The 27,697-nt window shown below is 41.3% G+C and overlaps 1 protein-coding gene across 1 annotated transcript in view; it reads right to left on the minus strand.

The window, feature by feature from the left end:
- The window catches only part of Anxa2 (annexin A2), a 40,324-nt gene extending 25,530 nt beyond the window's left edge, over positions 1-14,794 (minus strand). Inside the window, exons 1-3 of the mRNA XM_027924647.2 lie at positions 14,695-14,794; positions 4,105-4,163; positions 929-1,028 (exon numbers count right to left, since the gene is read on the minus strand). Coding sequence (XP_027780448.1) covers positions 929-1,028; positions 4,105-4,152 — 148 coding nt within the window. The 5' untranslated portion in view covers positions 4,153-4,163; positions 14,695-14,794. The remainder of the gene's footprint in view (positions 1-928; positions 1,029-4,104; positions 4,164-14,694) is intronic.
- Between the last annotated feature and the right edge of the window lie 12,903 nt (positions 14,795-27,697).

The following is a 27,697-nucleotide window of genomic DNA, read 5'->3' on the forward strand; positions in this document are numbered from 1 at the left end:
TGGTTGCTGTTTCTCAGTCCTTCCATGAGAAAGCAGTCTTCCTGCTGTGAATTATGGGTCAGTAACTTAAAACCCTCTCCTTATAGGGAAATGTGACATGGCTATTTAGCAGGGCTGTGGACCAGCAGCTGCTCTAACTGCTGGGTCTCATCTACACTTTCATGTAGCCTCATGGTAGAAGGAAGTGCTTTGTCCAAAGCAGGGAGGGGAATCATAAAAATTCCTACAATAACTACTACTTTGAAGGGTTCACAGGATGGGCCAATCCCCAGTGGTTCATTCATTAGCATAAGCAGAAAAGTCTGAACATGCACTTTTGCAGGTCAGGAAACAACCAGAGTTCTTGCTCAACTCCAACCAATTAAGTGCTTTATTTGTTTTGTTTCGAAAAGGAGGCTTTTACATGGCCTGGTCCCCTCCTACTCATCCTGGAACTCAAGGGCATGCTCTTAGTCAGACAGCCCTTCTAACCCGAGCTGCAGGTCTGAGGATGAGTGTCCCTCACAGGGAGAGAAAGAAGCCCGGATTGTTCACTCATTACATCCACCTAAGAGCCAATCTGTGAAGTCTTTGCAGCATTTTCCCAACAATTATAAAGAAAGGCGGGGGAATCAGAACAAGAAAGGCCCTTAGGGACCCCTGACAAGCTCCTTCCTTATGAAAAAGGGACTGGGGACTCAAAGTGAAGCACCCAGCCCAAAGCACACACCCTGGACCAGCCCTGACTCTTAACGGGTTTCCCTTTTATCATAATATTTGGTTAAACATCACCTCATGTCATAGCATTTCTCTCCAAAAAGGGGGAGTGGGGAAGGAAGGAAAGAAGGAGCAGAGTTGGGGATGCGGGCTGAGCAGGTTTGCAGAGAATCAAGAGGCGACTCAGAATGTCTTGGTGAGACCCTGCCGAGAGGACAAATGCATCGCCTACCTTTGGTCTTGATGGCCGTCTCGATGTTCAGAGCATCCCGCTCGGCATCAAAGTTGGTGTAGGCTTTGACGGACCCATAGGCGCTTGCGGGTGTAGATTGCTGAGATTAAAACACAAACACACTCAAATAACACACATTTAAAACCCTCCTGCTGAAATAACAATTCCTAAAACAGATGTTTTTACTCTTGTTTCTTTTAATGATTCAAATCCTTCTTCTACTAGGTATCGAGGAAAGTCGTGCTGTGATACCACGTACTGGGTAACAAAGTTCATTTTTTCTAATAAGAATTCCCTCCTCAAAGGTTTAGCCAGTTTAGAATACGCTGTCTGTATCTCCACTTGCCATCTTACCAGGAGTAAGATCTCAAAGGCAGACTAGGCCAAACTGGGAACCTGAGACGGGCATTTATTCTGGAAGGCTCAGAAGACATTAAAATAACCTAGCAAAAATTCAAAATAAGCTGAAAATGAATAAGCCCAAACAACAAGTGTGTCTTGCAAGTTTTTGGTACAGGCACATGAGTGTCTTTTGGGCCTAGATTGCTGAGCTCCCAGTTCTTTAAAAAGCAAATGTAAAATGCCTTCCCAGGAGTCTCTTATCAGATAAGCAAGAAAAGCATCTTCCTCTACCACCCCACGCTTTGAACACCACTGTGGCACAAAGGTGGTCTGGCAAGCCGGCCCACATCCTCTTTGGCTTGCCAAGTTCTTGCTTCTCTCTCTCCTTCATCTCAGTGTTCCTCCTCCACCTCCACACTGTCTGCTCTGCCTACCACTCTGCCTAGCATTTTTTTTCTTATTGCCTTTTAAGCCATCATCCCCTCTTCCTTTTCCAACATTTTTCAAAGCCCATGACTCTCCCTGAACTGATGGATGGCAGATCTCTCCCTACCCACCCCCACCCCACCCCAGACTGAGGGAAGGACGATAGCCTGCTCCTCCATCAGTTCTCCTTTTCCAGGATTTAATTTCCTTCCTTCTTTGAAATGCGACCTAGTCCCAAAGCACACACGAAGAGGACAGACGTTGTGGCTTTGGTCAGCTGATGGCCATAGAGCCCTCCACCAACTGCCCCACCCTCCACGCCAAGGCTCCCCATCTTACAATTCCCTTGCCACCCCCTCCCTAGGACACACTGCCCACATAATGGTATGACAGGGCCTTGGTGCAGTTTCCGTGAATGATCAACACACAGAGGCGTCCTGCCTACCTCTCCACCCACAGCCATCGCATCATGAACCATGCCAACACCAGCACCAGTTAACTTTATCAGCAGTGAAGTTACTCAGGTGAGCAACCGAGATGCCACCCTCTTAACTGTCTCCCATGACACATTAGGACTAAGTTCAGGATTAGACAAAATACACTTGGAAGAAGCATCTTGGACAAACAGTAAATCCAGTTAATATTTAAAATTCTGGAACACAAATAGATTAGTAAAGCATGTTTCATCTAATTTCACTACTTAAACTTTCCTGTAAGATTAACTCAATAAAAAATGGAGCAACTATGCAGGAAAATGGGAAGACTGTATGCATTTTTTGAAATACATATGGTTTTGCTATGATAGCTACAGGAATGCAGATGGAAATGTAAGGACAATTATTTTCCCATTTATCAAGAGTGCCATCAGGTATTTATTTGAAAGGCAGGTAGCCTGGCCTTTGAGCCACCTTATCTATAGCTTTTGTCAGGAGGTACATCATCTTAGTCCCAAAGAACAGTGAGTGGGGAAAAGGCTTACATGATTTTAAAGTATCTCTAGAAACAAAATTAAATAGATAATTGAACCTATTATTTATCAAATTGACTTGTCTGAAAATTAAATTATTGGGGTTTCAGGTAATATGTGCCATTTTCTATTTCAGTCCCATTCTGTGCCCACAGAAATGTGTTATACTGGAGTAACTTCAAAGGCTACTTCTCAAGAAACTTGATGCTGAAAACCATCCAAGGAGCAAATCCATTAGAGAAACAAATTACATAACACCTGGACTTGTCTGGGCCTTAACACCCAGCTGATGTGGCCAACAATAGCAGGCACAAGTTCCGAGACGAGGAAAGATTTTAAACACCAAAAGGAACAACCCTGCACAGGCTTTCCCTCCACATAACCTGGGCTTGGCCCATGTTCATTGGAATATGTTAATGGCCAGCACCACAATCTGGAGGATTTGTACCACATAACCCAAGTTGTTGTCTATCCTCTTAAATGCTTCTTCGAACTTTAATTTAAATGAGAGCACATTGTGAAATGTCTCCAGGATATAGCTAAAAACCAGGGTCAGAGCTGAGTCTTCATAAAAGGCAATTCTGCCAAGATGGCCTGAAAGATGTCTGCATTATGAGACGTCTCACATTTCATAATGTATATACCACTAGATTCTAAATGTTTGTGCTTTTATTCACGTTATAGATAGCTTTAAGATATTGATTAAAGGAAGAAGCAAATGTATCAGAAGTCCAGAGTCACACATTTCCTGTGAAAGTCAAATTAAATTCTGAGCTCCATGATAGCCAAAGCAAAAAGTGAAATATGGTGAATTATAATTTCATTATTTCATTAAGAAAAAGAAAAAAAACTCCAGGTTTTTTGGAGAAAAATCTTCCCAGGTGCTAAATTTAAAAAAAGAGAACAGTATAGGTCTGGAACAACTTCACTTTAAGAAGCCCAAAAATAGGTAGGTGTGGTGGCACAAGCCTGTAATCCCAGAGGCTAGGGAGGCTGAGGCAGGAGGATCTTGAGTTCAAAGCCAGCCTCAGCAAAAAGCGAGGCCCTAAGCAACTCAGTGAGACCCTGTCTCTAAACAAAAAATACAAAATAGGGCTGGGGATGTGGCTCAGTAGTCAAACGCCCCTGAGTTCAATCCCCAGTATCCCAAAAAAGAAAAGCCCCAAAGTGGCAGAATCGTTTTTTGATGTGGTTGAAGCTTATGCTGAATATGAGTAAAATCCTGGAGCATAACATTAAAAAATCCTTTACATCATAACAATGATTACCATTGATATGATAAGAATGGCAGAATACAATTCCAGTCATCTCAATCTCCCTAATACTGTCCAACTTTAATGTTGATACCAATAAAGATTTTAATGCAGAAGGAAAAAATAGCACCATTTTGCAGAGATACCCAATTTGAAAAATTACACAAAGTGAAAAATTATATACTTACATCACCCTCCAAGCTGAGCTTGCACAGGATTTCGTGAACAGTAGACATTTTGAAGGAAACTGGAAAAAAAAAAATACAACAAAGTCTTTACAAAGAGGCTTTTCTTTCCCCTGAAGCACAGTGATTCATGATACTAATTTCTACTTCTTGGACCATTTCATCTGAAGATATTAGAACAATTTTTTCAAAGAGATGCCTTAGGTTTGGAATGGATGACCAATCTCGACATTGCATGTTCTAGTGAAACAGAACCTGGGGAGAGTGACCTGTGAACGCAAAACCATCTATTCATAAGCTAATACAACTTGTTCAAAGGGCTTAGAGCGGAGTCTTCCACTTCTCATCCAAAGTGACACGCTGTCAACCCATCACTACTTTTCTGTTTCTCACAAGTAATTTAACATTTTGAGAAAGGACTGTAAACTATGATATGAACTGAAACCCATAGTATTTCCATGTTGGCCTATTCCTAAATGGAGCCCCAAATTACTAGGTCCACAATTCTTTCCTTAGTTCAGTGATGCTTAGAAGATATTAAACTGTTTATTTAAAAAAAGACAAACACAGATTTTCTGACATGAACTCATGCCATAGAGGATTGAAACCTGTATCTAAGATTCAAATGGTGGCAATGACATCCTTCTCTTCCAGTTAATACACTTAATTGGGCAGCAACAAATGGCTTTGCAGTCAGACAGTTCCTGGAATTGATACACCCACCCCCTGCCACAAGGAGTGCTCGATTGGCAGTGGATTTATTTCAACTGAGACAAGACAGGTCATTCTGCATAATCATTCCAAAATAAAAACAGAACAGAGCTGCATCCTGGAATAAGCAGGAATGACATTTAAGTCGCAGCAATTACTACTTTGGTTTTTGTTTGTTTTTTTGTTTTTTTACTTAATATTCTCTGATCAAGGGAATGATGCACACGGAAATTCAGCTTTCTAGTCTCTTCAAATGGCTTGCTTAGTCTAAATATTTTCATAAAACCAGTTTGGAGAGAGTACTTGACATAGACATTGATCAACTTGCAGGAGCATTTTGGACTAAGCAGATTCCAGGCCCTCTGTGGGGGGAGTGGAGGAGTACAGAGGAGAGGATTCACCTGTGGTTATCCATGTATTTCTGCAAGATTTTCATTCGGAGCTCTCCTAGACCACTCCTCCCCTCCTGATGCCCACACAAGCTTTTCAAGTCAGGTGAAGAAGGCAATCACAGCCATTCCCATTGTCCCACTCCTCGACCCTCTCACTGCCTCCTCTCCCCAGTGTGTCTCTGCACTGGGGTACAGTTCTGGTTTGTAAAAAGTTCAGCTCTATAAACACACTGTGGGCCATCCTGAAGATGAAATAGTACTAAGTGCTCTAGAGGAATGAACTATTGAACCATGAAGACATCAAGGAACTCTAAGTGCCTATTACTAAGTGAAAGAAGACAATCTGAAAAGACACCAACTGTTATAATTCCATCTTTATGATGTTCTGGAAAAGGTTAAAACTGTGGAGACAGTATAAAGATCAGTGGTCGCCAAGAGTTGGGGAAGGAAGGGATGAAGAGGTAGAATGCAGAAAACTGTTAAGGCCATGGAATTATTTTGTTAGACACTGTAATGGTGGACACATGCCACTCTACATTTGTCACAGCTCACAGAAGGAACAAGACAAAGGGTGGACTCTAACATAAACTATGGACTTTGGGTTTTAACGACACGTCAGTGTAGGTTCACTGATTCTAGCAAACCTACCACTGTGGTGTAAGATGCCAAAAGAGGGCAGGCTGTGCCTGTGGGGAGGAGGGGGACTATGGATTTGGGAGCTCCCTACACTCTTTGCTCAACTTTGCTGTGAATATAAAACTGCCCTAAAAAAAAAATAAAGACTATTTTTTTAAAGTCTTGTTCTATAGCTCAACAGTCTAGTATACTAGGCACCAGCCTCATGTGGCTCCAAAACATTTGAAACATGGCCAGTCCAAACTGACACATGCCATAAGTATAAAGGATACTCTGGATTTTGAAGACTTAGTATGGAGAAAAAAGAAAGCAAAACCTTATATACTGATTATATATTATAGGTGCATGTTGAATATTCTACATTAAATAAAATGTTATTTAATTTTACCTGTTTCTTTCACTTTTTAAAAATGTGGATACTAGAAAATTTGCCAATTGTACAAGCAGCTTACAGTCTGCTTCTATTGGGTAGTACTGACCTAGAGGATCCCAGAGACCCATAGTTCAGTCTTAATCCAAAAATCTTTGCAGAAGCCAAGTCAAATGAAGCCACAATTTGAGAGATTTCTTGCAAAGACAGACAAACTAGAGTCTTCCTTGATGGAGCCAGAAAGCTCCAACTTCAACTTGACTCAGAAGAGGGTCTCAACAGTATCCTTCAGCCTGATAATTAACAAAGCAGGCTTGGCAGAATTCTAGCCACTGCTGTAAACAACGAAGGAGTAAAAATGCCAAACAAGAACAAAAACAAAACAGAGGACCAGAAAGTTAGAGTGGCAGAACAGTTTCTATGTACAAAGTGTAGATTAAGGGCTGGGGATGTGGCTCAGTGGTAACGCGCTCGCCTGGCATGTGTGCTGCCCGGGTTCAATCCTCAGCACCACATACAAACAAAGATGTTGTCTCTGCCAAAAAACTAAAAAATAAATATTAAAAAAAATCTCTCTCTCTCTCTCTCTCTCTCTCTCTCTCTCTCTCTCTCTCTCTCTCAAAAAAAAAGTGTAGATTAAATTCCACTTATTTATTAAACCCTCTACTCCTCAGCAAAAGGAAAGTGGAGCCTCACATTGGTTCTGATGTTCGGGAAATCTCAATGACAGAGGCCCAGTAAGCTTTCATTGGATTGTTCTTTCAAGATGTCTTTCCAGCTCGCTCAGAGCACTGCATTTGCAGATGACCAACCTTGTCCCGCATCCCCACCCCCTCCCCCACTGTACAGATCAAACACAATCTGATCCACTTCTTTACACTCTCCATTTGCCCAGCTCTTCTCCCATAGCCACAACCTTGAGGAGACAAATAACAGGGATGTTTTAAAGCCCTGTGAACTGTGCTTTGTTTCAACATTTAAAATTGTGCTGTTCTAATCTCAACCCCGTCCAGCCGTGACACAATCAACTAAATCTGTTTCATCTTATCAAACAGTTCAGAATCAATCCTTGTGGCTTCCTCTTACTCCAGCAGAACCCAGCCTTTTGAGATTACATCAGAAGCCAGCCTCACCTTCCTCCACGCTGCGAAAGGAAAGCCAAGCCAAATTGCTCCTTGCCTCTTCCCAAATACAGGACTTCTTTCCTCAACAGCGAATTGGTTCTCACTTCCTCCAGGTCACCTTACCTCCTCTCTCCTTACAACGCCATTGCTTTGGCATCTGCTCCAATGATGTCACCACAGCCCCCACTCTACATAGCTTTCTCCTGACTTCAATGCCAGAAACAATTTTTGATACTACTTCCTCCTCCATCCAGGGCATATTGAGTCCCCCCCATCTCTGTGTGGCAATATCAAATGGCAGATACCTAAGTATGATTCAAAGCAGTAAGGGGCATGTTTTATCTCATCTCCCCTCAGAGTCCCATTCCCCACCCGTATTTAAGAATATCTTTGCACACTCTAGGTGCTAAATAAGAGTCTAAAAACAATGAGTTGCTGTTTTGTGTAACATTGACATTATTTATCGTCATTCTGCATAAAAAATGAAAATGTGACAATAACCATAAAGTCACACTGACCACAAAGCAATATCCAGGAATCTTGCTAATAGTCCAGACAAGTGCCCATCTGTATAAATATTTCCAATTCCATGCAAGTTTAATGGCAAACACATTTTCACCTTGGCTTCTTCACTTCATCAACTCCCCTGGCAATGCAAAATCACTCCAAGTACCACTGCTTCGTTGCTGGAAAAAACAGTTGGCTTTGCCACTCACACTGTATGTTAAAACATTAGTTTAATATGGTACCTTTAACTAGTGAGAATGTGTCCATATGCTGGAAACAGAAAGTTTCCCTTGGAAACAGAAAGTCTTGGCAGTGCCGCCCTAGGTTACAAACACTGGTGATATTCAAGGAATCAATCCACAAACCCATAATAAGCACACAATGGACCTGCACTGCCTTAAAATCAGTGAGAAATACATACAAAATTATGAGACTCAGCCTCCTGCCCCTCTGGTGGACACCTAAGAGACTAGCCCAGGATCACTAGTAAGAGAAGAGGAGGGAGAGGCCAGAACCTAGAGTCCTGGGCCTTGTCCTTTAGACCTCACCTCAAAGGCTCTTCATTCCTAGAAGAGTAAGATACAGAGAGAAAGATGAAAGGAATAGAATGAGATCAGCTCAGGCTCAAGGGGTGAGGCCAGGGGCCCCAGGTTCCCAGGCCTCCCAAGAGGGGTGACTCATCATGGGAGGATCCAGCCAGAGAAATATAGGGAAGGCCTAGGGAGATGGGAAGGGGAGGAACAGCCCAGGGTGGCAGGAGAACATTGTGCAGGTTTGCAAAGGAGTCGTGTCCAATGTGGTGCTCTGTGGGGAGCCTAAAATAGAAGTGCCTGAATGGGGCAAAGTTACGCGAGGACACAGAAACACACCAGAGGGCCTGAAGATCAAAGTATTAGGACTCAATACTGGCATTTACCTGTTCACCAAAACCCTTGCCCTGGATCCTGGATTTTCTTACTGAAAACAATCCCTCTGCCTTTAGTGTACCTATTGTTGTGAATGTGATTAAAATGAAATCTAATGTGCCATGAGAGATAATTCCACCTCTACTAACTCCTTATCACTGTGTACAATTCATGAATGCATGCAAAGCAGAGCCAGCCCTCCTATCTGGCACACTTCTCCCCAGAACATGAAAATTTCAGTCTACATCAATCACTCTTCCCAACACTTCAACCTCACCCAGTTGGCCAACTGGTTTCAACTTGCAAACAAGAAGGAAATATCAAGCAAATCGATCTGCTGAGATCTGCTGATGCCTACCTCTGCATACCAGGGCCTTCTGTTCCCAGGGAAGGCTCAGTACTTGGACAACATTGTTAAAATGGCCCTTTATCAGGGAAAGTGTTTCTATTTAGGAAAATAAACCAGAGAGGCACAAGGAGACTCTACTGAAAGAACCACGCCCACCTCACCCTGGTCTGAAAAGATTTACCACTGGAGTGGGAAAATAGACTCACTGGGCTCCACCCTAATGAAGGGAACTCACAGTTTCCTCTGGCTTTGAAAAGATTAATAAATGAGACTGCTAATTGCCTCATAAGTTCTTAGGGCTCAAAACTGGACAGTAATGAAATTTGTACAGCTATTAAAGAGCAAATTGTTTACCATAAGACTACCTTAAAGATAATTTAAGGGTATGTCCTTTAAAAGAGAACACCACAGGTTTTATTGGACTTTACTATTTCCCTCCAAAATCATAGTTACAACAAAAAAGTTCTTTTTTTTTCCAAATTAAGTAGTTTTAACTCCCCCCCACCCCCCCCCCGCCAAAAGAAAAGCAAAACGAGATTGCAAAATGTTGAAACAAACAGTAAAGCTTTTGTTTGTCAACACTTCAAATTAAGTACAAGTTTCACTTAACTGGAACCAAGAAGAACCAGGTCCAGAAAGCCCAAATATTGATTCAGACAAACACACAAACAAAAACGTGTTTCGACAGGGCTGGTGCACAGAGGCAAATTTGAGTCTAACCCAGCAGTTTCAGAAACACACCCACTTGTAGCTGAAACGTGGAGTGTTATTGGGTTACCACAAAACAGATCCCTAGCAACCAAGATGAATCAATCAGGAACAGGATGACACAAAAGAAGATTTTTAAAACAAAAATGCATGGGGGTGGGAATGTGGAGGGTGGGGTTTCCCCACCAAAGCCTGTCCTGGACACTACAGTCTGTCCTGGACACTACAGGAGGCAGGACTACACTCGAATTTTAAAACAAACAACGAAATGCATGAATGAGGGGGAAGGGGAGTTCCCACTGTACTCCACCCTCCATCCCCCTAAATCATCTTTATTTAATAGAACCTTCTGGAAGCACATACTTTTCTCCTTGCTCTTACGGTCCTGATTAATGCTTGAGTCATAAGGCCAAGTCATTCCCCAGAATTCTTGGAATTCTGCCCAGTGGCCTTGATCAGACTGAGCAGGAAGCCCCTGCAGCACTTGCTCTAGCTTGTCCCTTTTGCTGCCTGAGCTGGCTTCAATATTTGTGACCCAAAGACCCATTGCAGCTTCTCTCTCTCAGAGCCTCTCACTGCCAGTCTCATGAGGATGGAGGGGGCAGGAAGTGATTGGTAAGAAGAATGATGTCACTTGGCATGAAGGGCTGTCAGGATTGGGAAATATAGTCCTTCACATTTACAATTCAATTTCAGTGTCTTATGGCCCATATATTGTTCTTTCAACAGGGCCCAGCTGCCTACAGAAAAAAACTCAAACTTCAGCATTCAAGATCTTCCACACTCTGGAATTCACCCACCTTTCCTTAAATACCTCCTACACACATACTCCCTACAAAAAAAAAAAAATCAGACTGGACTGTCAACTCTCCTCCAAACTTGCTCAGCACTGTCCAGGCACTTCTCCAAGTTCCCTCCAACCAGGGCTCTATGTGGATGGGATGACAACAATCAAATGAAATTTAGGATACAGACAATCATAACAAGTGTCATCTTTTCACACACCCTTGTTGCTTTGTACTCCTGCTGCTCCTTGTGGATCTATGAAACATCAGAGTTGAACGCGTGAAGGCGATCTTCAACTATATTGGCAAATGGGGCTTCTGACTCAACCATTTGTGTGTCCTCCAAGGTCTGAGCACACTGACACACAGTAGGGAATCAATTGCATCTTGGGATGGGTTTACACACAGTGGGTCTTTCCAATTCAGAAGGTCTATTTTTTTTCCCTCTTTTCTAACATTCTTGCTTTCCTCAATTATCTTTCCTTCAGACTAAACATTCAAATGCAGGTCCAGTTTTATATATTCAGAGCTGAGGGTACCAATTTCCAGCATCTGAGAATCTTGCAAAGCCCAGCAGATGACTGATAGTATACAGCAGCTGCTTGAATCCTAGCACAGGACAGCGTGGGAATGTAACTTTCACCTCCTTTGGGCATGAAGCAAACGAGGTGGCAGCAAGGAGGTAGGACACGCAAGTGGCCTTAGGACTCTGATTTCCTCTGAGCTGGGAGTATATAGTCTGGGTGTGGTGAGGAGACAAGGGGCATAGACAAAGGACTCTGTCACAGCCACTCCCTAGACTCAGAGTGTTCCACACCAGACCTGGGATCAGAACTCAGACTGTTTGTGTGCTATGGGCTTGTGCTCTAACAAGGTGGAGCTCAAATGGCTTAAAAGCTTCAGGGGTGTACCCTAAAAGGCAGATTTGGAAGTAATCTCCAACGAAACCACCTAGGATCACAAGTGTGGGCATCTCCCAACCTCTACTTATGACCAGTCCCCTAAATATAAGTAGAGGACTGCCTCTGGCAATAGAAGAAGGAAAAATCTACCAGACAGTGAATGGGCGGAAAGAATTTTTTTTTTTTTTTAAGAACTGGAATTTCCTCTGGTGTGGCCTACAACTGGAACAGGGTGTGGCACCAGGGAAAAATGAAAGAAGATGATTCCCATGTGCAAAAATAGAGAAATATCCAATTTCTATTTAACTCTCACAATCAGATCAGGAAGGCAGCTTAAGTTGCCATCACTTCAAACAATACATCCTGAGGAGAACAAAATATGAAGTTCAGGTCTAGGAAAAGATGCATTAAAGGAGGAAAGAGCTCAGACATTTGAAAATGAACATTAATTTGGGAAAAGATGACATTAAAATCCAATTAATATCTATACAATCCATTTATTTTGTCACTTTTCTTTCTCTCCCCAATAGTCTTTTGAGCATGGACTCTGTGTGTATGTGTGTGTGTGTGTGTGTGTGTGTGTTGTCCTCTGTTGTATTCCTAAAGCCTATAACTGAGTGGAGCATTGTAGGTGCTTAATACACAGTTTGTGGGAAAAAAGGATGTTTAAAGCTGCCTACTAAAGCCTGGAACTCCTTTTATGACACACCCACCATCCCATAATAAAAAAGGACTGTGAAGGCCCTATACCCTGCAAGAGCAAAAAGTGAGAACAAAGACAGCTGACAATGCATTAGCATAGATTCTAGACCCAAAGATGCAGGAAGAACTCACAGCACCCCTCAAATCAATTGCAATTAAAGATGAGTGTCTACTTTGCCAGGAAAACTACTTAAATCAGAAATGAATGGCCATGACTGTAAGCCTAATGTCAATCAATAGGGTACTTAGCTCCAAGAGGCAAGACGCTAAATATCAAGACTCCAGGCCAATACTGATCTAGACAGTGAGTCAGCAATATTTGCTGGCCATCTAAAACAGGCAAGTCACTAAATCATAAAACTCCAAATGAAAAATTTAAAAATGTGCATATGTGGTCACACCCTTCCACTGCAGAGGTAATGGATGCTTTTGTAGAAACCCTTGAAACGATTATAGGTGTATTTAGAAGAGGGCTAGAAACTGCGAGCAGGAATGTCCCAGGGCAGGGCACCTCTGGGGTCCTGGTTTCATCTAAAATCTTCCTTCACCTTTCCTGAATAGTATGGTTCCTTAATTCCACAGCCTCCAAATCTAAAAATAGCAGATCCATTTAGGTTAACAAGGTTTTGTTCTTCTTCTTTTTTCAAAAATTTAACTCCTCTGGATTGCTGAGGATTTTAGGACCACCAACCATTTTTAACCTAGTACTGTTCTAATTTGCTCGTATCTAGTCTGGTATGAGTACATACACTGAAATGGGCAAGAGGAAATAATACCACAGAACCTGGACAAGCCTGAATGATGATTCCCTGGATGGTGATTCTAACATGTCAAGGAAGCAGATCAGTGGAGAAAAGAAAATGGAGAGGTGATGCAGTGGTGCACACCTGTAATCCCAGCAACTTGAGAGGCTGAGGCAGGAAAACCACAAGTTCAAGGCCAGACTGCAACCTAGAGAGATCCTTTCTCAAAATAGAAAATAAAACCACTGTGGATGTAGCTCAGTGACACAGCACCCCTGAGTTCACTCCCCAGCACTCGGGGAAAGAAGCAGGGGGAGGGGAAATGGGAGAGGTGGCAAAGACACAATTTTCCAATTAAAATAATTTAATCAAGATGTAATTTTTAAAACCAAGAAAAAAAACCTGAAAAATATTTCAGTTACTCTTCCTACTCACATATGGACCCTCACCCTCCCACCTCCTCTTCCCCAATGGGAAATAGGGCAGCGCTGAAATACAGTACATGTTTTAAAATATAAATAAATAAAAGTTTCTCTGGGCTGGCCTGGGAGCCTAAGCAACTGCGATAACAATCTTTCCTGTGTAAGTAAATACTGTATTCCAAACTACCAAGCTAAGAACAGGCAGAGCAGCATCCACAACTGTGGACTGAAGTCATCAGTAGAGTGTGACTGACACTCAGGCCCTTGGATTCCAAGAGTTCTTGTAAAGTCGCGCCTAAAGACCCCAAGTGCACCTATGTGGCCACTACTTTTACCCACAGCTTCAACACGGCAAATCTTACTAGAAAAAGGATACTTTTCTGACATTTGTATGGCACTTAGTGTTTTCGGTGTTCTTTACATTTTTATGTTTTGAACTCTTCAACAACAACCCTGTTTCGGTGCAGGCGTCCTGAAATCGTTTTCACAGATAAGAAAACGTGGAATCCAATTCCTCCACGCCAGCACTGGGACCTGCGGCTCAGGAGCCACGCCCTTGCTCTACCCTCAATCCCTGACTCACTGTTACTCATCGAGTAACAGTCAAGGCAACCCTCCCCACAGGACCACGGGGGACACTTCCTTCCCATTGCCAATGTGTTCAAGCAAGTAGGAAACTGCCCAGATGGAGTGAAATCCGAAGCCGCCACCCTACACGATAATCTAGACAAAGAATGAGCTGAGGTTTTTGTTTTGTTTTATTGGCGATGTGAGCTGGCAACTCAAAACTCCCACTCCTCTCGTCCTCGGCTACTACTGGTCGTCTGCTCAAGCTCCACAAATGCGCTTCAGCTGAAAGGAAAGTATCTGGAAACACTTGGGGATTTACTTTGCGGAAGGCGTAAAGCTTTTGTTAAACTTGGAGGGACATGCCCACCGCCTGCAGCGGGAGACTCCCGGACGGCCACACCCTGTCCCCCACCGGCGCCTGGCACCTCAGGAATGCGGGGGCCCCCTCGGCTCTCCTTCCTGCATGGCCTCGCTTGGGCTTCCTGCGAGGACTCCAAGGGGACGCACGACTCCCGATCTCTGTCCTGCACCCCCAGGCCTGAACACATATGGGCCCCTCTCCCCTGCCCGGGACTCTTCGCCTCTGCTCCCCCACCCTCACAAAAACGGGTGCGGACAGTCCCTCCAATTCCCTGCCCCGCGGGGCCTCAGGGTCCGGGTCCCCCGAGCCTCATTGCAAGGCGGTTTCCTCCTTTCGTGCCTCCCCGAGCCCCGCTAGCGCTGCGGGCCGGAGGCCATAGCGGGCGGGCGGGGTGCGCCCCGCTTACCTGGGCCGGGCGCCGAGAGCTGCGAGCGTCCCCAGTTGCCGAACGGAGCCGGATGGCCTGGGTGGGGCTTTTATACCCGCCACATCCTCTCTGTTCTAGGAGAGGCCCGCCCCGCCCCACCCCAGTACCCCCTCCCCTGCCCGCTCCCATCCCGAGTCAGGGTGAGTCACCCTACCCCCGTCAGCCGGCCCGCAGGGCAGCCGCGCCCAGAAACAGCCCGGGATCCCGCCGCGCAGAGCGGCCCCACGCCCACCTCCCTGCCCTGGGTCAAAGCCCCGCCGAGGCTTTCCCGAGGCCCATTAAGGGCTCAGATTCTTTCTTTCTCATTTTACTTCTTGAGTGCCACGTAGAGTTCTCAGTCTGGGCTTGGGTTAATAAATGAGCAGACTCTGGCTTGCTTTAGTCACTTAAAAAAAAAAAAAAAAAAAAAAAGAGCTTTCAGGTGTCAAAGCAGTGGAGAAAAGAATTGTTCCAAGAAACATGAATTTGTATTCCCCGGGTTGGATGATGTTGGCATCCGGCGCCCCATTACTGTCTGCAAATATTAGTTAACCTCTGGTCGCTAGTTGGAGCTAGCTGGATTCACCCGTCCTGCTCAGCAAAATCTATCTGCCTGAAACACCAGGGCGCAAGGAGGCCCCGAACCCAGTACCAGGAGGGAGGGGTTAGGGTGAGGGATAGGCAGAAGTCAGGAGCCAGGATCACGTCCCAGTCCCACCTCGGGAGGCGCCCTTTCCCCGGAGACAGCTGTGCTGTGTCCTCTCTGCTCCTCCTGGTACCTGGCTGCCCACTCCGCGCAACGGGCAGCTTGTAGTGGCCTTGTGGCTGGACGTCCTGAGCTGGGTGGGGCCCACAGCTTTGAAACCCAAGTTTCGGGAAGGAACATTTCTCCCCTCCTTTCATGACTGCTGGGGTTTTTCGCAACTGTTCTTAACTTAAACTGTTCTCTCTGTGGGTTTTGTTGTTTCTAGCTTTACTAACTGCTTTGCTGCCAAATCACACTGGAAACGTGGGCAAAAACACTGATGTGTGACTGAGCAAATACTGTATTCAAACCTCAAACTAGCAAAAATGCTGTGCTAAGCATCTGCAAGACCTTTCTCCAAGTCTTTGAATTCACCTTCCTCACTAACTTCTGGAGTCTCTTTTCTCCTACTCTTGATTTTTCTGTGTTTTATCCTCCACATATTTTTAACATCCACTTTCACTTTCCACTTGGGCCATCATTGCACACCTGGAAATGGGAGAATGATAGCAAAGCCAACATTGGTGCTGTGCTCATTGCACATAGCCAAATAGCTGCAAAGTCCACTTCATCTGGGGTCTCAATACCGAGCCCAGAGCTCCCTGTGATCCAGTGCTTTCACTAGGAATAACATATACATAAGCCCTAACAGAAGGACAAATATAAATAAACACTTTTGATACAATTTCTCATTTACATTTATACTTCTTAAACTTTGACCAAAAAAAAAAAACCGTGTTTATCTGTCTATTTGGTGGGAACATTTTGGAACATAAGAGGACACAGGCAGGCAGGAGTCAACCTCCTTTCTCTTACTTCTCATGGGCAGGTCCAATGGTCTGGAGGCTTTATCATTGAGCTACATTCCCTCACCGTCCCCCTCCCCCCCCTTTTTTTTCTTTTGTTACAGGGTGCTGAGGACTGCTAAATTTCCATAGTTTTTAAATTCCCACTTGTGCTGTAAGAGACCCTCTATAGAGATAAGACTAAATTCAAATCATATATAAAATATCCCAAGTGATTTCTTTCTTTTTTTTTTTTTTGCTTATCTTGGGCATTTGGCAAATCCAAACTTATAGATCTGTGCACTAGCAAGACTTTGATCTATGCTAAAGAACTTGGCAGTGATGTTATAAAAATAAAGTGGTTAGAAGTCATGGTTCACTATTTCTAAGGAATGGGAGACCAGTTTTGCCTGTATAAAAGAATTTTTGAATCTTTAACCAAGAAGTCTCTTCCTTCTTTCTGTCTCTCTATTGTTCGGGAGAATGCTTTCTACATGAAAAACTGCAGATGATGTCTGTTGTTGTGCATTTTGTCCTCAAAACAATTGACTTTGATTCACTGATCATGTCTAGCTAGTAATGATGAACACTCACTAAATGTTATAGAATGATAGAACAGAATTATTCACAGAATCAAAGACTATGAGAGCAAGGAGGGGACTTGGGGATAAACTTACTTATTTATTTATTTATTTATTATTGGGGATTGAACCCAGGGCTTCCCACATGCTAGGCGAGTGCTCTATCACTGAGCTATATTGCCCCCATTCCCTTTTCTTTCTTTCTTTCTTTTTTTTTTTTTTTTTTTTGGTACTGGGAATTCAACCACTGAGCAACATCTCCAGCTCTATTTTGTATTTTATTTAGAGATAGGGTCTCACTGAATTGCTTAGCACCTTGTTTTTTGCTGAGGCTGGCTTTGAACCCGCAATCCTCCTGCCTCAGCCTCCCAAGCCACTGGGATTATAGATGTGCACCTCTGTGCCGGGTTTCTACTCCTATTTTTGAAGAAACTCAAAGACCAAATAAGTCTCCTGTCCCATCCAGGGATTCAGTAAATGAACCCTTGGTTCTTGTATCAGTTACAACATAACAAATTACTCCCTGAAATTTAGTGGTTAAAGCATAAACAACCTAACTGATATTTGCTCATGATATTGCAATTTGGGAAGGACTTTAGGGACAGCTTGGCTTTGCTCCACATGATGCTGGTTTTTGATTGAAAGTAGCTTCACTCATTTGTCTGGTGTCTCACCTGGAGTTGCTAGAATGACAAAGAGCAGGATGACCTGTAGCTGAGAAATTCTCTCAGTCATTATTTTCATGCCGTTAAAAACTAAAAAGCTTAGAAAACTCATTTTGAACTGTTTCTCTGTCCAAGCTAACAGTTCTTTTATCAATACAAGTATCTTTAAAAACATGTGGATTTTCTATAAATCTTATTTTCACTCTACTATCCAATATTCATGTCCAATACAACTTTCTTAAACTTCATGGGTGTTTTTAAATCTTATTGAGTTTTAATTCTATGCCCCAAGGTTCATATTCATTATTCTTTCTAAAATCTCTCTCTATATATTTCACATATTAGGTTGCAGTGGGACAATGCACAGAAGATTCTTGGAAGTTCTTGCTTCCTGCCTTAGCTTCCCAAGTCACTGGGATTCCAGGCATGTACTACCATGCCCAGCAAACTTTATAAAGTCTTTGTAATATTCATATCAATACCATTTCTCACACATTATTGTAAAATAATAGTGTCCATCTGTGACTAAAAAATGTAAAAAAAAAAAATTAAAAGAATGCATTATACTCACTACCCGGATCTGAATTTCTAAATACAGTTCTCCAGTAAAAGGAGCCAGGGTTCCTTAGAGAAATGATTGTTTCCAGGGTTGTGGCAAAGAAAATACCAGGTGAGCTTTGAACAACTGATGGGGACATCAAAAAGACATAATGGTCAATTTGAAGACTCTCACTGGTAAAATTTTGAGATAATTTGATCATCAAATGAATAGTGATAGGAATTTATTATATCACATTGAATAGTCTAAACTGATAGTTTTTAAAAATCCACAAAAAGGTTGGATAAAGAAAGCCCTTATTTACAGAAAAATGGCCACTTATGGAAGTATCAGGAAAGGTACATAGCTAGGTGAAACCTTTGAAACCTTGGTTTTCTCATCACGGTTTTCTCATCGGCAGGATTACTCTAATGATTAGAAAAATGTCTGAAAAATGCCTGGCATATCAGAGGTGCTTTTTAAGTCTTTTTAGCATCTTGCCCTGCTGAACTCATAGGAAGACCTCCATAAATCCTGGTTAAAGTCAGGTATCATGATCCAAACCACACAGAGTGATCTTGGCGTGGACAAACCACAATTTCTATTTTCAGAGAAACATCTGTAGTGAAACCAATGTCCTCCTCTGCTGTAACAGACACTTTTGGCCTCCATTCATCCTCTACAAGGCAGCCAGAATGATCTTCCTCTGATTACATGACCCCTCTCCAGAACCTCTTCCCAGTAGGGTTCTGACCTGCCTGACCAGCCTTATTTCCCATGTCTTTCTCTTCATGCCTCCGTGCAGCACGTCATGGCTCAAACTGGCCAAGCACATTACTGCCTCCTTGCTGTCCTCCTCCCTGTTTCATGGCTGGAGGCCCTTGCTTACTTTCCTCAGTGGTGAACTTTCCTCATTCTTTCATTCTCAGGGCAGATATTATTTTCTCTCAAGCAAAGGCCTTCCCAAACACTTCAGGCCTTTTGGCTCTAATCTGCTTCTCTTGGCATTCTTATATCATCTCCTCCCCTCTCTGATGATCCCAGCTTTGCTTTGTCAATGGTTGGGTTTTTTTTTGTTGTTGTTGTTGTTTTATTTTTGTTTGTTCTGGTCTCTGCAGCTAGGCAGGAGCTACTTGAGGACAGGCCTTTGGTTGTTTCCTCTTTGTGTTAATGTCTAACCCTGTACCTGCTACAACCAGATTTATCTCCATAAATATATTACCTGGCCTTTATTCATGCTCAAACTCACCTAGTCAAAATTAAAAGGCTGAAAGTATGGGCAAAATGGGAATTCTCACATATTCCTGATGGGAATACAATTTGGTAGTGTCTATCAGTATTTAAAATACTCATAACTTTTGATTCAGTGATGTCATTTCTAGCAAACTCTCCTGACCATAATATGTGCATACAGACATCAATGGCAGCATTTTAAGTTTGAAACACTTTTAAGTGATCACTAGTGAGGCTAAATTGCTTATGGAATATCTCTACTATGATATTGAAAAACATGTAATAGACAAGTGTGTTTTGACATGGACAGATTTTTTAAATGAAGTGTTAAATGAAGGAATGAGTTGAATGTCAGTGCAAAACTGTGTCTTGCTGGCATACTAAGTTGTAATGCCAACCTATAAAACATTACGGAAACTGATTTGACTCCAAATATCCACCCATCAAGATCACTCTTAGATCAACTCACTGGGATATTTGCACACTTCCTGAGCTAGAAGCATCTTGGTCCTTACCTCAGCACATTCCCCGCATTTTTATAGGTTGACAAGTAAAAGGATGAGTATTTCAAACTCTATCAGCCTCTGTTGGATGCTTTCTTTTTTTGTTGTTTTTGTTCTGGGGATTGAACCCAGGGGTGCTCTACTACTGAGCTACCTCCCCAGTCCTTTTCATTTTTTATTTTGAGACAGGGTCTAAGTCACTGAGTCTAACCTCCAATTTGACATCCTCCTGCTTCAGTCTTTTGAGTCTCTGAGATTACAGTCTTGCACCATCACACACAACCCCTCTCATTTTCTCTTTAAGAAGCATTTTCTACATAATTTTGCATAAAATGCATGTAAATACAGGTGCTAAGTCTCTTTTATCAATTGAAAGAAAAGACTAATTCTGCAGCACAATATACATCCCATAAATTGGACAATATTTTTCATAAAATATCTCTTAGTAAGTATGAAAACATACAAAAAGATACCTGCCTTTTGACTGTTTTCATCTTTATCAAATGTCCACTATATGTTTTTTAGTGCTTTAAATATTTTTTAAACTTTGAAGACCACATAATATTGTCTGAGTTTAAAAAAGCCACAATTAATTTGATTCTATTTATGTAATATTTATACACATATGTATGAGTGTAGTTATGTAGTGTGTAACTGTATGAAAGAATAATATACACCAAATTGATACTGATTAGCTTTGGGAGTATATATATATATATATATAAAGGACAAAATTCACCTTTTCTAATATGTACTATTTTGCTTTACTTTTGTTAACAGTGAACATAAATTACTTTAATAGTTTTAAAAAATCAATTAAATTTTACATGTATACGTGTGTGTGTGTGTGTGTGTGTGTGTGTATATATATATATATATATATATATATATATATATATATATTTCTTTTTTTTTTGCAGTAAAAGGAAGAGCTATATTTTTATTTTTATTTTTTTTTAATTTTTTATTGTTGGTTGTTCAAAACATTACAAATTTCTTGATATATCATATTTCACACTTTGATTCAAGTGGGTTATGAACTCCCATTTTTACCCCATATACAGATTGCAGAATTACATCAGTTACACATCCATTGATTTACATATTGCCATACTAGTGTCTGTTGTGTTCTGCTGCCTTTCCTATCCTCTACTATCCCCCCTCCCCTCCCCTCCCCTCCCCTCTTCTCTCTCTACCCCCTCTACTGTCATTCATTTCTCCCCCTTGTATTCTTTTTCCCTTTCCCCTCACTTCCACTTGTATGTAATTTTGTATAACCCTGAGGGTCTCCTTCCATTTCCATGCAATTTCCCTTCTCTCTCCCTTTCCCTCCTACCTCTCATCCCTGTTTAATGTTAATCTTCTTCTCATGCTCTTCGTCCCTACTCTGTTCTTAGTTACTCTCCTTATATCAAAGAAGACATTTGGCATTTGTGTTTTAGGGATTGGCTAGCTTCACTTAGCATAATCTGCTCTAATGCCATCCATTTCCCTGCAAATTCTATGATTTTGTCATTTTTTAATGCAGAGTAATACTCCATTGTGTATAAATGCCACATTTTTTTTATCCATTCGTCTATTGAAGGGCATCTAGGTTGGTTCCACAGTCTTGCTATTGTGAACTGTGCTGCTATGAACATCGATGTAGCAGTGTCCCTGTAGCATGCTCTTTTTAGGTCTTTAGGGAATAGACCGAGAAGGGGAATAGCTGGGTCAAATGGTGGCTCCATTCCCAGCTTTCCAAGAAATCTCCATACTGCTTTCCAAATTGGCTGCACCAATTTGCAGTCCCACCAGCAATGTACAAGTGTACCCTTTTCCCCACATCCTCGCCAGCACTTGTTGTTGTTTGACTTCATAATGGCTGCCAATCTTACTGGAGTGAGATGGTATCTTAGGGTGGTTTTGATTTGCATTTCTCTGACTGCTAGAGATGGTGAGCATTTTTTCATGTACTTGTTGATTGATTGTATGTCCTCCTCTGAGAAGTGTCTGTTCAGGTCCTTGGCCCATTTGTTGATTGGGTTGTTTGTTCTCTTATTGTCTAATTTTTTGAGTTCTTTGTATACTCTGGATATTAGGGCTCTATCTGAAGTGTGAGGAGTAAAGATTTGTTCCCAGGGTGTAGGCTCCCTATTTACCTCTCTTATTGTTTCTTTTTCTGAGAAAAAACTTTTTAGTTTGAGTAAGTCCCATTTGTTGATTCTAGTTATTAACTTTTGTGCTATGGGTGTCCTATTGAGGAATTTGGAGCCCGACCCATTGGAATGTAGACCGTAGCCAACTTTTTCTTCTATCAGACGCCGTGTCTCTGATTTGATATCAAGCTCCTTGATCCATTTTGAGTTAACTTTTGTGCATGACAAGAGAAAGGGATTCAGTTTCATTTTGTTGCATATGGATTTCCAGTTTTCCCAGCACCATTTGTTGAAGAGGCTATCCTTCCTCCATTGCATGCTTTTAGCCCCTTTATCAAATATAAGATAGTTGTAGTTTTGTGGATTGGTTTCTGTGTCCTCTATTCTGTACCATTGGTCCACCCGCCTGTTTTGGTACCAGTACCATGCTGTTTTTGTTACTATTGCTCTGTAGTATAGTTTGAAGTCTGGTATCTCTGTACCGCCTGATTCACACTTCCTGCTTAGCATTGTTTTTGCTATTCTGGATCTTTTATTTTTCCATATGAATTTCATGATTGCTTTCTCTATTTCTACAAGAAATGCCGTTGGGATTTTGATTGGCATTGCATTAAACCTATAGAGAACTTTTGGTAATATCGCCATTTTGATGATGTTAGTTCTGCCTATCCATGAACAGGGTATATTTTTCCATCTTCTAAGATCTTCTTCTATTTCTCTCTTTAGGGTTCTGTAGTTTTCATTGTATAAGTCTTTCACCTCTTTCGTTAGGTTGATTCCCAAGTATTTTATTTTTTTTGAAGATATTGTGAATGGAGTGGTCGTCCTCATTTCCATTTCAGAGGATTTGTCGCTGATATACAGGAATGCCTTTGATTTATGCGTGTTGATTTTATATCCTGCCACTTTGCTGAATTCATTTATTAGCTCTAATAGTTTCTTTGTAGACCCTTTTGGGTCTGCTAGGTATAGAATCATGTTATCTGCAAATAGTGATAATTTAAGTTCTTCTTTTCCTATTTTTATGCCTTTAATTTCTTTCGTCTGTCTAATTGCTCTGGCCAGTGTTTCGAGAACTATGTTGAACAGAAGTGGAGAGAGAGGGCATCCCTGTCTTGTTCCAGATTTTAGAGGGAATGCCTTCAATTTTTCTCCATTCAGAATGATGCTAGCCTGAGGCTTAGCATAGATTGCTTTTACAATATTGAGGTATGTTCCTGTTATCCCTAGTTTTTCTAGAGTTTTGAACATAAAGGGATGCTGTACTTTGTCGAATGCTTTTTCATATTAAAATTTAACAGCCTGGGAAGGGCTAGGGCAGTAGCTTAGGGGCAGAGCAATTGCCTAGCATGTGTGAGGCACTGGGTTTAATCCTCAGTAGCACCACATAACAATAATAAATATGATAAAAAGTAAAAAAAAAAATTGACATTCTGTACCAGATTTTGGGAAAAACTCAAATCTTTATCTCTATCTCTCTCTTTTTTTAAACCAGGGATAAAACCACTGAGCCATACCCCCAGCCCATTTTATTTTTTATTTAGAGACAGGGTCTCAGTTGCTTAGGGCCTTGCTAAGATGCTGAGGCTGGCTTTGAATTTGAGATCATCCTACGTCAGCCTTCCAAACTGATGGGATTATGGATGTGTGCCATTGCACCCCACTCAAATCTTTCTTTATGGCATTTTCATCTATATTTAAGAAAACAACAAGAAAAATGTATAAGTAGAGGAAAAGGTGGACATCATATCCCTTTCCACTGATAAACACTATAAAAATACAAATTTTAAGCTACTATAAAATCTTATTTGATTTTGATTCTTCTAATCATAATCTATGATTACACAACATAGGTGGGGCTTACATCTACAATATATGAAGAAAAAATGTTTGCTAGGCAAGTTAATATAATAAATTGGTGGCATGGGATAGACTCATCTATTCATATAACCTTTGTATTGCTTGTATGATGTCTTTTATCTCATGGTACTATGACTGTTTTAGGAACTCTGTGTTCATCCTTAGAACCTCTGCGCCCAATGAGGCTCCTAATAGTTGCTAAGGGTAACCTCAAATTTGACATCCTCCTGCCTCAGCAATTCTCCATATTGAGACCTGACTTTGTTGGAGTAAACCCTGTTGCTGGGTAATCTGATAATTATCATAAAACTCAAGAAGGTGGGGTTCTGGTCCTAGATCCTATACAAATTAGGGGTATGTGGACAAATCATCTAAACCCTCTGGTTCTGTTTCTTTTCTGGAAAATAGGAACTTTGACTAGAAAATCATCAAGTTCTCCTTTAGTTTTAAAACTAGATCCTTAATATGCCAATGTAATAGATTTAGGCATAGTAATCATGATCATGCAGATGAATGCTGCTAAACAGAAGCAAGTTTTATCCATTCACTGAAAAGGCCCAGTTTCTAAATGGAAGTAATTTGAATATAAACAAAGTCTCTCTCTTTACAAGGAGATCATAGATCATTATCATCATATACAATTGACCTTTCTCTATCTGTATATTCATTTTTTATCCAAATCAGGAAGGATATTCCTTGTGTAATTGATATAGTCAGCCCTCCACATTCTTGGATTTCATACCCACAGATTCTACCAACTGCAGATTGAAAAGATTTGAAAAAAAATTGTATTTAGCATGTGCAGACTTTTTTCTTGTCATTATTCACTAAATAATACAGCATAACTATTTACATAGAATTCACATTGTATTATAAATCATAAACAGCTTAATGATTCAAAGTACACAGGAAGATGTGCACAGTTATCTGAACACACTGTCATTTTATATAAGGGACTTGAGCATCCTCAGATTTTTGTATTTGTGCTGGAAGGAAAACCCTGAAACCAAGTCCCCCCAGATACTGAGGGGACTTATATCCATATAAAGTTTTTTTCTTTAATTCAGACTCTTTGGATTATCAGACCCCAGCATGTTTTTGATCCCTAGATTGTTCAAACGTATAGCTATGATGAAGAAATATCACTTCAATGTAAAGTGAAGTTGTGCAGACTGTTATTAAAATCATAACAGATAACTGTTAAATATCCCTAATGCGGCAAAGGAATTTTGATTTTTAATAGTGTGGACCCATGATAACACATGTATAAGGAAGACATACTTATGCTGCCACTATCCATGGGGTACAAATATTCCTCCCCTCTGATAGTGTTGGGAAAGATGGAGCCCAGGTTTGTAACCCACAAGGCCAGAGTTGATATAGGGATACTACAGGAGGACATGGGAAATTAGAGTAGAGCTAAGTTTCATACCAAGGAAAGAGAGAAGGGCACTATGACCTGTCAAAAAGTCTAAAGAACAAGGGCAGATTCAAAACTGGCAATGAAACTAAGACTCTGCAGAAGAATACAGAAACCAAGAGTTGGAAGGTAAACAGGCTGAGTCCTCTGCCTCCATGCAGGCGTGGTTGGAGGGAATAGCTGGTGTGGATACTAAATCATCTCTGCCACTTCTTCAAACAACAATGCCAAAAGAGAAAAACAGGAGGAGGAGGAAGGGGAGGGGAAGGGAAGACAACAGTGGTAGAGAGGGTCAGGAAGATTGATGCTGTCCGATTATGATTTAGAGGGAAAAGGACAGAGAAAATCCATATTCCCAACCTCAGTCCTTCTGGAACTTTTTACAACTGGATGTTTTGGTCCAAATCTTATAAGTTTCTTGTTAGCTCTTAAGTTTGGAAGATAACTGCTAAAACAGAATCTCATATATTATAGAACTTTATTAAACAAACACTGAAAAATTTATAATCCATTGTTATTACTCAGGCAACATATCTCATTTTAACTCCTTACCACATAGGCATCTAGGTTTCCTGGGTGCGTCCCTGACTGCTTTCTAATATGGTGGGTCTCACCGTTGTACTAGGAGCAAAAGGCAAACAGATGGGGTTGCTCTAGCTGCAATTTTTTTCTATTTTCTCTTAAAACCAGTTCAGTCTTCCCCAAATCCCAGGGTTCCACTCCCTAATTTGGAGATGAACCAGATGATTTCACTGGTCTTTCCCTTCTCTGGTTTCTATGATTCATCAGCTATAGCAACAAGGGTGGGGCAAAAAACATAATTCTAATCTTCAGGTTCTTTCTCAGCTCAAAAGGAAGGAATCAGAAAAACTATTAGGACTGTTAAAGAATGAGAAAAGGGGGCTGGGGATGTAGCTCGGGGTGGTATACCAGCCTAGCAAGGCCAAGGCTCTGGGTTCCATCCCCAGCACTACAGCAAACCGACCAACCATGAGAAAAGCTAAATAATAATGCGCCTAACTCAAGAAATATTTCCTAGGAGGATTCCTTATATCTCGTATCCTCTATTTTCCTCTTTAATTATCAATTATATGAACTTCCATATTTATCAATTGTTTCACAAAATTTTTAATGAAATATGGAGGGAAATGCTTATTCTGGTACAGATGGAAGTTAGTTGGTTTTGATCATCCACGTATCTAAAAAAGCTGCTAGGATCTACCTGAATATAACAATCAAGGAAGTCTTAAGACAAATTCATTCAATTTAGTAAACAATAAGTTTCCACTAAGGGCCAGAATGTTGCCAGGGCTGTACAGCAGGTACAAAATAGGAAAAAACACTGCAATTCACCCTTCAGGTCTCATGGAATTAAATAAGTGAGTATAATTTGACAAAGGTATTGGAAATGAAGTCAAGAGTGCAAGGGGAGCACAATAGGAGAGAGACTAATTCTGTTAGGGTAGTTAATCATTAGAGAGAGAGGAAGTAGGCCACTCCATCTTGGCCAATGCACCCGGTTTCTCTGAATTATTTGAAGTCATTGTGCAATCATAAAAGAGGAAATGTAACATATACCAATTTATTATGTATGGGTAGGGAGTGGCAATATAGAGAGGTATGACCGTTGATTTTTAAACAAACCATTTGGTATAAGAACTAGTAAAGATTGGCACCTAAAGATATGATTTATGCCACCATTGTGTGAACATTTTTGGAACTCCTTTACTTAAGTATTTCCCTCAAAGTCAAAGACAAATCCTAATGACTGAATAGGAGTTTTGAGGAAAAGTTAACAGTGGCTGGGTATGGGGTACACACAATCATAGCTACCTGGAAGGCAAGTTGGAGGACAGCCTGGGTAACTTAGTGAGATCTTGTCTTAAAATAAAAAGGGGTAGGACTGTGGCTCAGTAGTAGAGAACTTGCCTAGCATGGACATGGGTAAGGCAAAGGAAAGCTAACGGTCATTCTGAGCTAAGGCTGGTGACTAATAGGGCAAAGGTTAGTAGGAAGACAGAATACCGTCCAACTGGGGTTAAAGGTAGCTACATAAAGCCACCACTAGGCCCTTACTTGATAACGTTATTCCATGAACTCAGCAGGAATTTTCGTTTCAAGAAAATTTGATTATTCTGGTATGAGGTTTGAAGTAGAAATCTATCAATCTGATCAAACTTTTAGAATTTTTGAGATACTAAATATTCAAAACACTATCTAAAAGTTAATTTGTTTGGAAGGGAAGAAAATGTTCAAAAATGTATGGAGAAATGGAATCTTTGATGATGACATATCTATGAAAATGAACACATATACCAACAAGAGTCTCAGAACAGCACTTTTTGGAGCAAGGGAATAGCCAAGTGTGTTGCAGTTTCCAATGAAGACATCAGCCCCAGGTACTTGTCCTTTAGGAAGGGGTTATCCCAAGGGCGTGGCGCAGTGGTAGAGCACTTGCGTAAAAAAAAAAAAAAAAAAAGCAAGAGCAAAACAAAACAAAAGCCAGACATAGTATGCCTATGGTCTCAGGCACTT

Source organism: Marmota flaviventris, chromosome 2 (genome assembly GCF_047511675.1).
Source record: "Marmota flaviventris isolate mMarFla1 chromosome 2, mMarFla1.hap1, whole genome shotgun sequence".
Lineage (NCBI taxonomy): Eukaryota > Metazoa > Chordata > Mammalia > Rodentia > Sciuridae > Marmota > Marmota flaviventris.